Here is a 17308-nt window from a genome sequence, read left to right on the forward strand (position 1 = left end):
AATTTACCGCAAGCGGGTACCCATCTAATACGGACCCTATAGAGCAGCGTAAGGCCAGTAAAAAATTTAAAAAAAATTACGCTAGTTCTCTATAATACCCGTCCAACTACTTCGCATAAAGCAAAACAGTGGTACCTCAACATTTGCAGTTTATGAGAAAAAATGTACAAATGGTCCTAGTTTCAAAAAAATTTCTACTTTATTAAGTTCATAATAGTTTTCAGGTATCTATGCCGATCTTCGGATGTCTGCATTTGTCTTTTTTGAACTGTTTGCAACAGGTAACACACTTTTTGTATATAAACGAGTACACGAGAAGTAAGTAGACTTTCCACCGGTAGCTTCTATTGAATTCTTCTTCACCCAGCTGAGGACATTCCGGCCTTCGACGGACACTCTTACATGCGACTGAAAGCGCTGGAGGCGTACAACAAGCTGAGCATAGAGGTGGAGTTCAAGACATACGAGAGCAACGGCATCATCCTGTACACGCAGCAGGAGGAGGACGGCACGGGAGACTACGTGTCGCTGGCCGTCGTTAACGGGTGAGTACCGGCAGCCGTTCTCAACGAACCGCGCATAAATCACCAAACTGATTTCGTACGGACTAAGTGGCAGCATTTATTCGGTTGTTATTTCCTCGCACATTCTCACAACTGGCAGGGAGCGGACTTCTACGAGCCTCTTGGATCGTTCTGGTGCCGACATCCTTATAACTGCGACGGCAGTAAGGCAGGTCATTCTGTCCATCTCAGGATATCTTACGCTAGTTAAAACAATCCAAGCCTGCCGTTGTGGCCGAGCGCTTCTAGACGCATCAGTCTGGAACCGCGCGACCGCTACAGTTGCAGGTTCGAATCCTGTCTCGGGCATGGATGTGTGTGACGTCCTTACGTTCATCAGGTTTAAGTAGTTTTAAGTTCTAGGGGACTGATGACCTCAGATGTTAAGTTCCATAGTGCTTAGAGCCATTTTTTTACGTTTGTGTTCTGAGGCTGTCCTCGGTTATTTTCGGTAATTGGCTGAGTTTGTGAAGGCAGCCACCATTGGACGCGGGGCGCAAGTTAAAAAAATCCAATAGCATAATATTCCATGCACATCGTATTGTTTTGCTGTAGTTACATATATCTTCTTGGAGAAATATCTTAACTTCAGGGTTGCGCCTCATCTCATGTCCATTGAATTCCAATCTGAATCACTGTATGTTGCATCGTAATCAGAGCCTACAGCAATCGTCTGGTTTAAAGCCGAGCGGAAGGTCTAAAGCAGAGGCTCAGGCGAGTCTGCGACGATATAGGCTGCGAATTTCTCGACCTCCGCTAAAGAACGTAGAACTGTAGCCCCGCCCTCTCCCCTCCTAAATAGGTCAGGCGTGCACTTCGTAAAGGAAGTAGCACATGGTATTGTTTTAGATTAGTGGTTCAGGTTGGGATTGGTGATGAACTACCTGCCGAGGCCGAAGATACATCAGCGACATTAGTATCAGAGAGCGTTCGTCCTCGCAGATCGGAAATAGAAAAGACTAATATAACATTTGTAAACTACAAGATACTAATGAATCTTTTATTACAGATAATTACGCACAGATAATACCACGGGTACTCTTGCAGTTTACAAATGTTATATTAGTCTTTTCTATTTCCGATCTGCGAGGACGAACGCTCTCTGATATCTGTGCGTAATTATCTATAGTAAAAGATACATTATTAAAGATAATTACTCACAGATATTATTACGAACCGAAAATTGGTTTCAACCGGAAGTGAATAGTAGCGAAGTCCTAATTGCGATTGGAATATACGTCACATGTATGTATAGATTAGACGACTATGGTGAAGGCGTACTTATTGTAGTAAATAATCCGATAATGTCCAATAGGGTTACTGCAAATTCCCTCGTATTTTAGCAACAAACAACCCAGTGATCATAAGCCTGTGGTAGCGTCCATGACCATTGGTGTTACAAGGAATTTTGAAAAAGGTAGAAAAATATTTTTGCTTGATGAGAATGGTAAGATACAAATTGCAGAACATTCAGTTCTAAGGAAAAGAGTATATAGCGCAACTGGATAAAATTCAAAGGTATTATTTAGTACACCTCAGAAAAATATGTTCTGAGAAAGGTTTTAAGGAATAGCAAAGACCAACCATGGTCAATAACAGTGTTAAAAAGTTACTAGGAATACAAAGACAGCCTCATCACATATTTAAGATAAGTAAAAGCCTAATTGACAAACAAAACAAAAACGAAACGAAAATGACCGTCAGCAGACCAGTAAGAGAAGCTTTCAATTAGTTTTGGCGTTATGTAAAGTCAGTAAGCGGACCAGATCATCTACTCACCCTCTTAGTGACCATAATTCAGAGCATCGTAGACAACGGGGCTCAGATGGATGCCATGTTCCTGAACTTCTGGAAGGTAGTTGACACCGTCCCGCACTGCCGTGTAGAGAAAAAATTACGAAATTATCGACTATTCGTCCAGGTTTTTGATTGCATTAAAGACTTACTTGCAGAGAGAGCTCACCATGAGGCTGTTAACGGAACAAAATCGACGGATGTAAAGGTAATTTTAGAAATATTCCAAGGAAGTCAGATGGGACCGTTACTGTTTGCAATATATAAAGGGTGTCCTTCCTAACAATCGTCAGGCGTATTTTCTTTGGTGTTTCTGCAGATGTCTGCAACTTAGTTTTTGCATTGTCTAGCTGGAGTTACCCCAAAGAAATACTGTTCATCACGTTTTTCATGTGACGTCTAGCGGCAACGGAAAACGCCGATTTGTTTCCCATTACAAACAAAATGATTTCTAAATCGGCATCTTACGTACGTATTCGACATAACACTCACAAATTAGTCTAATATGATATTCGTTTGATCGACATGTAATAGGAGGGACAGTAAAACACGATGAATGACTAATAATACTCCAGCAGCGATTGAGCAGCGCTGCTGTATGGCAGCAGCAGTCAGCGCGGGCATGAGTGGTGTCGTCTCTGCTGGAATATTGCTTATTATTCTTGCTTTACTGTCCCTTCTGGTACATATCGATCAAACGAATATCATACTACTTTGTGAGCGCACTGTTGAATAGGCACGTAAGATTTGTAAAGGGGAAACAAACCAGCGTTTTCCGTCGACACTGGACGTTGCGCTAAAGAAGTGATGATCATACAATGTAAGCTTTCACGGCCGGTATTGTCTTCACTTAAAACTTCCGGGCTCATAGGCCGTGGTCGAAGTATAAAACTCCCTCCTGACGTTTCGTCTCTGACTGCGGGAGACATCCTCGGAGGTAAAGCCCGGAACTTTTAAGTGAAGATGTGATGATCAGCCCACGTTTGGAGTGAGTCCAGCTAGACATTGCAAAAACGAAGTTGCAAATACCTGCCGAAACGCCAGAGAAAATGCGTCTGACGTCTCATGGGGTACACCAGTTACGGTATATTGTAAACAGTAAGGATAGATGATTTTTGCAGCGACAGGCAGTTGACTATGAAAGTAAGTAAATGTAACATATTGCGGATAAAACTGTTAGTGTACAGTAAGCCAACAAGTCATTAGAAACAGTAACCATCTTAGAATACCTAAGAGTAACCGACCTTGCCAGGCCGGATTAAGAGAAGAAATAGAGAAGATCCAACGAAAAGCGGCGTGTTTCGCCATGGGATGATTTAGGCGCAGACGTGTTCAATAACCTCCAGTGGTAGACTGTACAAGAGCGGCGTTGTACATAGCGTGAGGTTTGCTATTACGAAAGAGTACTTTCCGGCAAGAGTTGGTCAACATACGTCTAGTGAAATGATCACAGATAAATTAAAGATAATATGGATGTTTACTGACAATCATTCTGGGCCATTCGCAAACGAAAAAAGAGGGTAGGTGAGGGCAGATAATGGATCAGAATACCTCCTCCATATACCATAAGGCAGCTTGCGGAGAATAGTTACAGATGTAGATCTATAAAGGAAAATGGTAAAACATTAAATTCTTCAACTAATGAAAAGAATTTCTATCCGTGCAGCTAGCTCTAGCGGTGGGTAGCAAGGGGATGAAGGAAGATATCTCTGTCCCGCACACATGCTGCTGTGAAGCGAAGATGAGTGCCAATGTAGATAAGTTCCGCCCATTTCACCAGGTCAGCCAAAACAGAAGTGAAAACTTCCTGCTCAGCGTTTCACACCGAGAAGCTGCGAAAATAAGGGGTAACAAACGATTAGATGTTTCTTTTATCGGAGTTGAAATCATTTTATTCAGTGACAATTGTTTAGATATATGAAATCAAAGGAGACGATTAAGATAATTCAGTAATTGCTATAACTGCACAAAATATTGTTCGATCGCTAAGTTTGGCAGGCGCTGGCTCCAAGTTCACCGATTTCTATCTATAGGATAAAGGTGAAGCTCAAGCAAATACGCACTACTTAAAAGAATGTCAAGTGAGTACGCAGTATGTCGAAGTAATTTCTAACTTCTATGTTGAGAGGCTCTCTGAGAATTAAAAAAAAAAAAAAAAACAGAAAAAAGGGTGAATAAGTGTGAGATTCACAGATTGGTAGACTCTTAGAATATGATGGGCGATCAAATAGTTTCCATTCGAAGACCGTACAGTCCAGAATCGGTATACTAATCGTACAAAGCTGCCTTGAGCGTTGGGGCAATCATCCCACCGTTGCACCAGGTTGAGGATACCGTGTCCTGCTGCGAGAAAAAGTCCGTAAAAGCCTGCTGCACATCCGCGACCGACAGAAATCGTAGACGCTTCAGGGTCTTTTTTAAGGGACCGAAGGCGTGATAAGTGCATGCAGAGAGGCCAGGACTAAGGGGAGAGTGCTTGTCATTCTCCCACCGTGGTTGGCGTAACTTTTACGTTACGAGATTTGCGATATGGGGACGTGCGTTATCGACTGGCATCCAGTGTCGAACCACGACCAGCACAGAACTTGGCACACCATTCCACAACGGTAGTTTCATATAGACAAGCTGCCCCATACAAATAAGTCACTCGCTCATGAATGTCTACTAGTGATTGTCCTTCGGCAGCCAAGTAAAGAGCAGCAGCACCTTGGTCCTGTTTGAACGCCTTTGGTACTAACGGCAACATAGTTTATGTTTTCTTATTTACCACACGCACATCGGAAAGGCACAAATGCCACAATAATCCCTTGCCTAAATGTCAATACTTATGCAGGATGATTCAAAAGTAACCTCACACATTTCGTGGGTGTAATGTGTACATCAAAATAAGGGTGAAATGCTGAATAAAGGTTTATCTGACATTGCTTTATGTCAGAAATTGACGTAGAGTAGGGATCACAAGGGCAACACAATCAACACGAAATTAATTCTTCTCAGAAAACAACGACACGTAGGGGCGCACAATTCAACAAATCTAGGACTTCAAATTTACCCCAGAACGTGTTCAAAATGATGTCCATGTAGAAGAAGACAGTGACGTGCTCGACGTCTTACCGTTGCCGGAATGGTACAGACTCCGTTCAAATCACTCTGCAGAGTTGCACGGCTATTTTCATTTCGGCTGCTGTAGTTGTGTTACATTCTCAATTGAAACACCCACACGAGCTCCTTGAGACGGCCCCAAAGGTGAAAGTCCAGGGGGACAAGATCCAGAGATCTCGCGGACCAAACAGCTGGTCCTGCAGGCGCCATCCAGTAATCGGGGTAAGCACCACTGAAATACTCTCTTGCCTCCCGACCAAAATGTGCAGGGGCACCGCCATGCATAGACTATACGTTGGTTCGTGTAGCGAGCGCGGCAGCATGAAGCAAACCACCAAAAACTGTCGATGCACTTTGTCAGTCAGGCGCTGCGGAGTAACATATAGTCCGAGTAACATTGTCCACCACACCACACAAAATGTTCACTTCAAAAGGATGTTGCTATACTCTTACCGTAGTTACGTGGGGATTCTCATACGCACACACATTCACGTTATGGGCGTTCACAATACACGCTCGGGTAAAGAGGCTTTCATCCGCAAACAGTACCCGACGACCGGACAGCGTATCAGCAACATGGCGCTCGAGTAACCACTGACAGAAATTCTGACATCAAGGGTAGTTTACAGGTGTCAGATGCTGTACCTTCTGTGGGTAAAAAGACTGACCTCGAAACAGACGCCATTCACTTGATTGACCAACCCACCAAGCGTGTACAGTTATTTCTGGATCACACTGCATACCATCATCGCAGTCGCACTGCATAGCATGTGTGTTGTAGCAACGCACGCAGACGGAAAATTATTGGTCACCCCTTCTACATTAAATGAATAAAGATGTCCTCTGTATTAAGAACAGAAGAAATAAAGAAACAAAACTTAGCGAAGAGGAACAGAAGCCGTAATAAACTGAAGAGCCAAAGAAACTGGTACTCCTGCCTAATATCGTGTAGGGTCCCAAGTTCCGCAACACGACGTTGAATGAACTCGAGTAATGTCTGAACTAGTGCCGGAGGGAATTGACAACACGAATCCTTCAGGGCTGTCCGTAAAACCGTAAGAGCACGAGGGTGGAGATCTCTTCTGAACAGCACATTGCAAGGCTACCCAGATATACTCAATAATGTACACGTCTGCGAAGTTTGGTGGCCAGCGGAAGTGTTTAAATTCTGAAGAGTGTTTCTGGAGACACTCTGTAGCAATTCTGGACGTGTGGTGTGTCGCATTGTCCTGCTGGAATTGTCCAAGTCCGTCGGAATGCATAATGGACATGAATGGATGCAGGTGATAAGAGAGGATGCTTACGTACGTGTCAACTGTCAGAGTCGTATCTGGACGTATCAGGCGACCGATATCACTCCAACTGTACAAGCTTACAGCGTTATACAGCCTCCACCTGCTGACATGCAGGGTCCGTGGATTCATGTGGTTCTTTCCATACCCGTACATCTCCATTCGCTCGAAACACTTTGAAATGAGACTCGTCCGAACAGGTAACATGTTTCGAGGGGCCCAGCGAGGCGTAAAGCTTTGTGTCGTGCTGTCATCATGGTTGTATGAATGGGATTTTGGCTCCGAAAGCCCATATCGATGATGTTTCGTTGAATGATTCGCACGCTGACATTTGATGATGGCCCAGCATTGAACGATTCTCTTCAGTCGTCGTTGATCCCATTCTTGCAGGATCTTTATCCGGCCGCAGCTATGTCGGAGATTTGATATTTTGCCGGATTCCTGATATTCACGGTGCACTCACGAACTGGTCATACTGGAAAATCCCCACTTCATCGCTACCTCGGTGGTGCTGTGACCCATCGCTCGTACGCCGACTATAACACAACGTTCGAACTCACCTAAATCTTGATAACCTGCCATTGTAGCAGCAGTAACTTGTTGTGTTGCATAGGCGTTGCCTGTTTGCATATATCTGTATTTGAATACGCATGCCTATAGCAGTTCCCTTGGCGCTTCTGCGCGAGTGCGAGGGTGAGAGTGAGTGAGAGAGTGTGTGCCTGCGCCGTGTTGCAGGCGCGTGCAGTTCCGGCTGAACGTGGGCAACGGCCCGCTGGTGTTGGAGAGCGGCGAGCGCGTGTCGGACGGCGAGTGGCACCGCGCCGTGGCGCGCCGCTACCACCGCGACGCCGCGCTGCGCGTCGACGCCGGGCCCGAGGCGGCCGGCCAGTCTCACGGCACGCACCAGTTCCTGGACCTGCGCCAGCCCGCCTACCTCGGCTTCGTGCCCTCCAACTACTCCAGGTACACGGCGCACCTTACCAGTGGGTTCCAGTAGAATATCGACTCAGTGACACAGCTTATGACAGCACTTACAGGTGTACACTGCCTGACAAAAGTGTCCGGACACCAGTTATGTAATGCGGGATTGACCACTGGATGTCACAAGAGGCGAACACCTCAGAATAAAAGGGGACGGGGAGTGTTGTGCTGTCAGGAGAGAAGCAGTAACAGCAGCGTGGATCGGGCAGGAGAGCTCAGTGACTTCGATCGTGGACTGCTCATTCGACGTCACCTGCGTAACAAATCCAACTGTGACATTCCTGCTAAATACCCCCAAGTCAACTGTGACGTGACTGTACAGTGGAAACGTGAGGCAACAGCCACAGTTTTACCAAGACCAGACAGACTTCATGTTCTGACAGACATCTAGCATTACGGAAGATGTGTGTAAAATAATTGAGTGAAACCCGCGGGAGAAATCACTATGACTTTCACAGTGCCACCAGCAGTCCAACTATTACAAGGGCTGTGCGCAGAGAGTTAAAAAGAAGGGGGTACAAAGGTCGAGCAACTCCTCACTAGGAACATATTTCTGTAGTCTTAATAAACGTAAACATGGTTCGTAGTAGACTAGAATGCGATGTTTATTTAATCGTGCGATTGGCTAATTTCGACTAAGCTCCATTGTCAAGCACATTTGTAACATCTGCATTTCGTGTTGTTTCATGCTACGTATGTGCTTGACAGTAACGCTTGGTCGAAATTAGCCAATCGCACTATATTTAATAATCTCATTGTAGTCTACTAAGGAGCATGTTTAAGTTTATTAAGCATCTGGAGGCTGTGGATCCACACAAATACAAATTTATGTTGTCAGTGCTAAGTGACGCTTGAGGTGGCGCAAGGACCGACGCCACTGGACAGTGGATGACTGCAAATGAGTGATTTGGAGTGATGATCACGCTATACGCTGTTCAACAGCGACGGAAGGGTTTGACTTGGGCGAATGGCTCGAGAATGTTAACTGCCGTCATGTCTAGTGCCAGTACCAAAGTACAGAGAACGTCATATTACGGTATGGGTATGATTTTCGTGGTTAGGATGAGGTCCCTTCATTGCCCTTAAGAAAACACTAAATGTGGAAGGATATCAACACATTATGTACTGCTTAAAGTGCAGGAACAGTTCGAAGACGACGATTGTTTGTGTCAGCATGACAATGCACCCTTTCATGAATTACGTGGTTTTCTTATGAGTGGCCGGGGAAAAAGTTTGAGACGTACCGCCCCTCAAATTCGACAGTAAAAGCCCTTAGAGGATGGCGTTAAGGGTGTCAATAAAACCGCTCCTTTCCTTGGGGTGTTGATTTCTACCCAACTGGCGGTCGAAGACGACAGTTCGCAGTACAATGAGTAACAGGGTGATGTTCTTGACAATCTTTGTCACTTCTGACATTCCCGGACGATTCAACTCTTCACTATGCGTATCGTAGGCCAGGAACTCCATTCAATGTGATAGCGAGGAAAATGTTTGCTCTGTTCTAAAAGGTACAATCACTGCAGACAGTTCAAAACAATTCGACAAACTCAACCACTGCGCTTTGCGCCCTCCTGTGGCGTCATCACAGAGGGGTGCGACGTCGACAGGTACATTTCCATGCTCGATGCAACCCATCCACCTTTGTTGATAACCTGAGAAATGTACCTGTACATACAGAACCCGTGACGAGACTGCTGGGCGCCTGCAAGCAGGATACGGTATTGTCCTTGTGCCTGCTAGCAGGCCATCCGAAATCGGAGGTCTGTCGAATGGCTTGCCTGTCTACAGGCGAGTAGGACTTTATCACAGTTTGCCTCCGTATAGGTACCGTTCTGAAGTACTAAAGAACGGCAGGTGGATGTCAGAGAGTTGCTGAACTGGAGGAGGAGGGGGAAGGATTAGAAGGACCCTTTGCCTTTTTGCTGTCAATTCACATCCCTCCGTGACCATGCTACAAGAGAGCCTGAAACAAAAGCACTGAAAAAGCGTAAACACCTTTTGCTGCTTCGGATGATGTTAAAACTTAGTCGAATGGTTTTGAACGGTCCCTAGTGGTTCCAACGTGTACCCGTGTACAGTAGAGCAAAAATTACGATTGCAAGGGACTCCAAAGGGGTGCGCTCACGTTCAGTGGAGTTACTGGTCCACGATGTCTTTAGAGAAGAGATGAATCGTGCAGGGGTTGTCAGTAGTGTCCAATAAGGCAAAGAATGTCTCCCTCTTGCTCGTCGCACTGCGATTTGTCGTTGTCCACTGCGAATTGTGTGGGGATCAGCGCCCCAAGGGGAAGGATGGTTTCATTGACTGCCTCTACGCCACGCGCTTACGCCACTGTGCCTGAAATGTCTTCCTCGGCGGCCCGTAACGAAACCAGTAAGGCTCTCCACAAACAACACTCCACAAGCATCATTTGAACGGGGGTCGCGTTTCTGAACTCTGCAGAAGAGACGTCAAAAGAAGGGGTGAAATGTGGATTATAGGGGGTGTGACGACCTTTTCATCTTGTGGCACATCCACTTTGGCGTTGGGAATAATTTTGGTGGTATGTTTTGCCATTGTGAGAACATTAACCCACCCTACTCTTCACATGAACTTGTCAGCTGTGGCCTTTTCTTTCGCATGTGTCATCACCTTCCTATTCGAAGCGTTGATGAGCTCGTGGGGTGACGTCGCAGGGCGTCACGCTTTAGCACCATTCAGAGGAGGGTTGTAGTCATTGTAACCATGTCGAGTCTCCAGCCGGAACATATCGTCATCTGGACACAGTATTTCGGTGGTCCACCTGGCCGCCATCTTCAGGTGAGTAGGCCGTCGCACTATCTCGCCGGAACGGATGTCAAACACTCCGCGGCAGCTCCTTTGTGCACAGATCGTAGGTACACCGCGCGTGCGAGAACATAGCTGTCCTGTTGTGCAAGGCACAGCAGGGCACCGGCGGTGAAAGCTTGCGGAAACGATAAATCTACATGAGACACTACTGACAGCTTTTGGTGACCGAAACAAGAACTGTCGTTTCTTAATGTCAAACAGAACTGGGTTCCAGTTCTTACTTAAAGGATACCCCTTATCTCTGTTTACAATATTGTCAGATAGCTGGATTCCAATTGCTGTCCCTGCTTCATGGTTCTGGGACTGTGTAGTGAAAGAAGCCACTAAAATCCGGCTATCTGACAATATTGTAAACAGAGATAAGGAGTATCCCTTAAGTAAGAGTTGGAACCCTGTTGTGTTTGACATTAAGAACGAACGGTCCTTGTTTCGGTCACCAAAAGCTGTCAACAGTATTTGATATCGATTTATCGTTTCTGTGAGCTTTGACTGCCGGTGCGTTGTTGTGCCGTGCACTAGAGGGCAGTTATGTTCTCGCACGCGCGGTGGACTCACGGTTCGTGTATAAAGGAGTCGCCATGGCGTTGCAGTGAGTTAGTCGGTGGCCTAAACACCTGAAGATGGCGGCCAGGTGGACCGCCGAAATATTTCTTCCAGATTATATGTTCCGACTGGAGACCCGAGATGGACACAACTAGTTATTACGCCATGAAAGTTTATGGAGCCACAGGGTTGTAGACACCTTTTAGCCAAATTTCAAACTTATGTGTCGCAATCGGAGACTGTTTCGGGGTTTCGAAGAAGTGATCCCGTAATTTTGTTGCACACTACATAATGTTTCCTGCCTTTAGCCTTGACTGAGCGGGTTATTAGTCGATTATTGAATATTTGATGCTACTAAGCCACTTGCTGGATTTTAATTCATTGCTCTTTTTTATTGTAATATAAAATCTGTGCCAAGTCGCGAAGCCAAGGTTTTTCAATTGTTATGACTCACGACTCAACGCAGATTACTTCATCCTAGCCGACCGCGGTGGTCTCGCGGTTCTAGGCGCGCAGTCCGGAACCGTGCGTCTGCTACGGTCGCAGGTTCGAATCCTGCCTCGGGCATGGATGTCCTTAGGTTAGTTAGGTTTAAGTAGTTCTAAGCTCTAGGAGACTGATGACCTCAGAAGGTAAGTCCCATAGTGCTCAGAGCCATTTGAACCATTTTGAACTTCATCCTATTACGTCACAAAATGTATGAGAATTCTGCAATGACTAAAAAGTCTGTAGCTCAAGATGAGATTCTTGGGGACGCCTATGCACCAATGCTCAGTGTTTCTGTGTGTTGTTCGTATTTCTTCGTATCCTTTTGTGCGAAGCTCCTGTTAGCCACACTGCCAATGTTTGTTTCTGTTTGTATACTGTATTTTCTTCTAAAGTTTGAGTAATTTATTTTACTTATTGTAGAGGCGTATTCTTCGCTAGTGTGCGCAGTGTGTGTGAGTGGGCAGTGCTAATGAGCGTGTGTATCGTTGTCGCTGCCGTATAATTAGTGCCGCCTAGCGCCTGGTGAGCGCAGAACAGAGCTCGCTTGTGCTGCTGCAGGGTGTACGGCAACGCGGGCGCCTCCTCGGGCCTGGTGGGCTGCGTGCGCGCGCTGCGCGTGGGCGGCCTGCGGCTGGCGCTGTCTGGGGCGGCGGCGCGCGGGGCCGCCGTAGCGGTGCGGCGCTGCCCGCCCTGCCCCGCGGGGGACCCGCGCTGTCTGCGGCCGCCAGGCTGCCTCCGCAACCTCACCACAGGTCAGCCGACCCAGTCCAAGTCGCTGTTCACAAAGTGTCAGTCTTTGGGTGCATCTCGTGTATATGTATGTCATGTACAACCACTGTGAATTAAGACACAAAAGAATTGAACTGGGAATTAAATTTAAATTAACATGGTAAGCTGAAAGTCCGCAGCTCGTGGTCGTGCGGTAGCGTTCTCACTTCCCGCGCCCGGGTTCCCGGGTTCGATTCCCGGCGGGGTCAGGGATTTTCTCTGCCCTGTGATGACTTTGGTATTCTGTGCTGTCCTTAGGTTAGTTAGGCTTAAGTAGTTCTAAGTTCTAGGGGACTGATGACCATAGATGTTAAGTCCCATAGTGCTCAGAGCCATTTTTTTGGTAAGTTGAAACTTTGTGCCACACAAAGATTCGAACCCAGGTTTCCTACATACTAGGCAGAAACTCGAACCCTTGTCGAACTTAGCAGTTGCACTGACCACAACGCGATCTGGACACAGTAGTCTTTGCAACTACACACACTAACCTAGCACGCCTCTCATCAGATCCAAATTTTCAATTTATCCACACGCTATTAATGTCGCGCCCCTTGCCCCATTATCTTCATTACTCACGGCATTTGGCCGATCCCCCTAAATGTTCGAGCCTGGAGTGGGCGTCACTTGTCTGAAGGAATAGTCACCTCATATATAATTAAGCCAACAACAGCCAATGCTACCTTTTGAACGTACTATGCAATGTCTTCCTGGCGTGCTTGCATCTCTGAAAGACATTGCATAGTACACCGAGGAACACAGACACTGCAAACAGAAATATTAAAGCAAACACATCCTCCTGCTTTGGAAATCTGTACAGTGGGTTGCTTATCCGTAGGCGCGAAGTAATTCGATGAGCCTAAATTCCAAAGAAAGCAGGTGTTGACACAAGGGAAAATTACCGAACTATCAGTTTAATAAGTCACAGCTGCAAAATAATACGCGAATTCTTTAGAGACGAATGGAAAAACTGGTAGAAGTCGACCTCGGGGAAGATCAGTTTGGATTCCGTAGAAATGTTGGAACACGTGAGGCAATACTGACCCTACGACTTATCTTAGAAGCTAGATTAAGGAAGGGCAAACCTACGTTTCTAGCATTTGTAGACTTAGAGAAAGCTTTTGACAATGTTGACTGGAATACACTCTTTCAAATTCTGAAGGTGGCATGGGTAAAATACAGGGAGCGAAAGGCTATTTACAATTTGTACAGAAACAAGATGGCAGTTATAAGAGTCGAGCGACATGAAAGGGAAGCAGTGGTTGGGAAGGGAGAGAAACAGGGCTGTAGTCTATCCCCGATGTTATTCAATCTGTATATTGAGCAAGCAGTGAAGGAAACAAAAGAAAAATTCGGAGTAGGTATTAAAGTCCATGGAGAAGAAATAAAAACTTTGAGGTTCGCCGATGACATTGCTGTCAGAGACAGCAAAGCACTTGGAAGAGCAGTTGAATGGAATGGACAGTGTCTTGAGAGGACTATATAAGATGAACATCTACAAAAGCAAAACGAGGATAATGGAATGTAGTCGAATTAAGTCGGGTGATGCTGAGGGAATTAGATTAGGAAGTGAGACACTTAAAGTAGTAAAGGAGTTTTGCTATTTGGGGAGCAAAATAACTGATGATGGTCGAAGTAGAGAGGATATAAAATGTAGACTGGCAATGGCAAGGAAAGCGTTTCTGAAGAAGAGAAATTTGTTAACATCGAGTATAGATTTAAGTGTCAGGAAGTCATTTCTGAAAGTATTTGTATGGAGTGTAGCCATGTATGGAAGTGAATCATGGACGATAAATAGTTTAGACAAGAAGAGAATAGAAGCTTTCGAAATGTGGTGCTACAGAAGAAGCTCAAGATTAAATGGGTAGATCACATAACTAATGAGGAAGTATTGAATCGGATTGGGGAGAAGAGAAGTTTGTGGCACAACTTGACAAGAAGAAGTGATCGGTTGGTAGGACATGTTCTGAGACATCAAGGGATCACAAATTTAGCATTGGAGGGCAGCATGGAGGGTAAAAATCGTATACGGAGACCAAGAGATGAATACACTAAGCAGATTCAGATGGATGTAGGTTGCAGTATGTACTGGGAGATGAAGAAGCTTGCACAGGATAGGGTAGCATGGAGAGCTGCATCAAACCAGTCTCAGGACTGAAGACCACAACAACGACAACAAATGCAGCGGATGATTCGCCTACATATCATGAAAGGATTACCCCTACTGATCTCCTTTATAACTATTCCGCAGCGCGTATTACGAACAGAAGCGGAGAGATATTGTGTCGACTGATATGTGTCATTATTTTGTATGTATTGTAGTTTTCGCAAAGAAGTCTTTTGAAGCCTTGGTCGTATTAAGGAATCAGCAGGTCCACTTTAAGGCACAAGCGACACAAGGCGATGCTGGGTGTGGAGGGGGGAGGCGGGGGCAAATAATAAGTCGCTTGCGTCCAGAGATAGAAAAATATTGTATATCTGGGAATAACCCTACGTATTGCATTTCGTGAGATGAAATATTCTAGTGATTTTCTAGAACTGCACCTTATGGCCAGGTGTGTATGGTGTGAGGTAGCGTGCAGAAGGCCTCAGAGCTGGTTGCGGTTGCCCGCAGGTGGTTCCTGCTCGTCCAGCCGGTTCGACCCGTGCGCCTCCAGCCCCTGTGTGGGCGGCTCGACTTGTGAGCCGCTGGCTGGGGGTGGTTTCTTGTGCAACTGCAGCCGCGGAGCCGCCTGCGACACGGGTATGTAGTGTGTGTCCGCCCTCCTACTGAAGGCTGCCTGCCTAGCCACTGGCGGGTCGGGGACTGAAGCGTCGTTCCGTTCGCAGGAGGCAGCGCGTTCGTGGCGGCGCTCGACGGCAGTTCTTCGCTGGAGCTGGCGTGGCCCGAGGGCGCTGGAGCGGCGCTGTCCCTCGAGCTGTGGTTCCTGGCAGAGCAGCCGGACGGCGTGCTTCTGTCTGCTGGAGGGGGAGCAAGAGGCGGAGGCGGAGACTTCCTGTGGTTGGCGCTGGTCGGCGGGCGCCTTCAGCTGCGCTTCAACCTGGGCAGCGGCGCCGCCACCGTCACGTGCGTCTCTGCCTCTAGTTCACTTGCTCTCCGTTTCACACCAAAATCTGTAACAAGTTAATTTCTAGTTTGCTCCCCGCGTTGAAACTTGGTTATATGGTTTCTTTTCCTCATTCCAAAAGAAAATACGAAACTTCTCCAATGAAAATGAGACTATTTTTCATAAGTACCGCAAAAATGAAAGATCTACCATCTACTCTCTAACAACGTTACCGCTGCCAAGAGCAAAGTTTTCGTGATCTCAGCCATTTCCCTTCAGCAAAATTCTGAAAATAGCTTCAGACGATTCCGATAATTACGACGGTAAAAAAGGGGTAGTAGCGCCGTGGAAAAAAGTTTTGCACACTGTTGAAGTAGAATTCTTGCGAAAAGGTAATGTTCGTAGAGGGGAGTCTATGACGCACTGTTCCGGAGGTTTCCATTGATATAAAGAATTGAAACATGAAAGAGAGATAGAATAATTTCCATTCCTGGGCCACTAATACTGCCTAGTTCGATTTGTCACACTATCCTCACCGCTGTACACACCATATACTATCGCGATACAACTCTAGAGGACGTCCGGATGCATCACTTAGGAAAACACTGTGGTAGTTTCTTCTAGAAGCACCGTACCATCCAAGCCACGCCGTCAACCTCCTCACTGTAGGTGGAAAGGGTCTGACAGCCACTCAGTTCCAGTCATTCCACCAGGAAGGAGGTACACGGCTCGTATGGTCTGTAATTTAACCGTGCCTAGACGGTCAAAATCGCGGTTTAATCTTGTCCGCATTGTTACTTTGTGCCAGGAACGTCTTTCAACAAACGAAGTGTCCAGGCGTCTCGGAGCGAACCAAATCGATGTTGTTCGGATATGGAGGAGATACAGGGAGACAGGAACTGTCGATGACATGCCTCTCTCAGGCCGCCCAAGGGCTACTACTGCAGTGAATGACCGTGACCCAGGGATTATGGCTCTGAGGAACCCTGACAGCAACGCCACCAAGTTGAATAATGCTTTTCATGCAGCTGCAGGATGTCGTGTTACGACTCAAACTGTGTGCAATAGGCTGCGTGATGCGCAACTACACTCCCAACGTCCATGGCGAGGTCCATCTTTGTAACCACGACAGCATGCATCGCGGTACAGATGGGTCAAACAATATGCCGGATGGACTGCTCATGATTGGCATCACTTTCTGTTCACCGAAGAGTGTCGCATATGTCTTCAATCAGACAATCATCAGAGACATGTTTGGAGGCAAACTGGTCAAGCTGAACGCATTAGACACACTGTCTAGCGAATGTAGCAAGGTGGAGGTTCCCTGCCGTTTTGAGGTGGCATTATGTGGGGCCGACGTACGCCGCTGGTGGTCATGGAAGCCGCCGAAACGGCTGTGTGATACGTGAATGCCATCCTCCTACCAATAGTACAACAATATCGGCAACATATTGGCGAGGCATTCGTCTTCATGGACGACAATTCGCGCCCCCATCGTGCACATTTCCTTCAGGATAACGACATCGCTCGTCTAGAGTGGCCAGCATATTCTCTAGACATAAATCATATCGTACATGACTGGGATGGATTGAAAAGGGTTGTTTATGGACGACGTGACACACCAACCACTCTGAGGAATCTACGCCGAATCGCCGTTAAGGAGTGGGACAGTCTGGTCCAACAGTGCCTTGATGAACTTGTCGATAGTATGCCACGACGAATACAGGCATGCATCGATGCAAGATGACGTGCTACTGGATATTAGAGGTACCGGTGTGTACAGCAATCTGGACCAGCGTCTCTGAAGGTCTCGCTGTATGGTGGTACAACATGCAACATGTCGTTTTTTTGAGCAATAAAGAGGGCGGAAATGATGTTTCTGTTTATCTGTATTCCAATAGTC

The 17308-nt window shown here is 46.5% G+C and overlaps 1 protein-coding gene across 1 annotated transcript in view; it reads left to right on the top strand.

Moving 5' to 3' along the window:
* Positions 1-17308, top strand: part of LOC126330717 (agrin-like) — a 195961-nt gene that overhangs the window by 129674 nt on the left and 48979 nt on the right. The window contains exons 12-16 of the mRNA XM_049996390.1: positions 368-545; positions 7487-7714; positions 12152-12345; positions 14973-15101; positions 15188-15425. Coding sequence (XP_049852347.1) covers positions 368-545; positions 7487-7714; positions 12152-12345; positions 14973-15101; positions 15188-15425 — 967 coding nt within the window. The remainder of the gene's footprint in view (positions 1-367; positions 546-7486; positions 7715-12151; positions 12346-14972; positions 15102-15187; positions 15426-17308) is intronic.

The sequence above is a fragment of the Schistocerca gregaria genome, chromosome 2 (assembly GCF_023897955.1).
Source record: "Schistocerca gregaria isolate iqSchGreg1 chromosome 2, iqSchGreg1.2, whole genome shotgun sequence".
Lineage (NCBI taxonomy): Eukaryota > Metazoa > Arthropoda > Insecta > Orthoptera > Acrididae > Schistocerca > Schistocerca gregaria.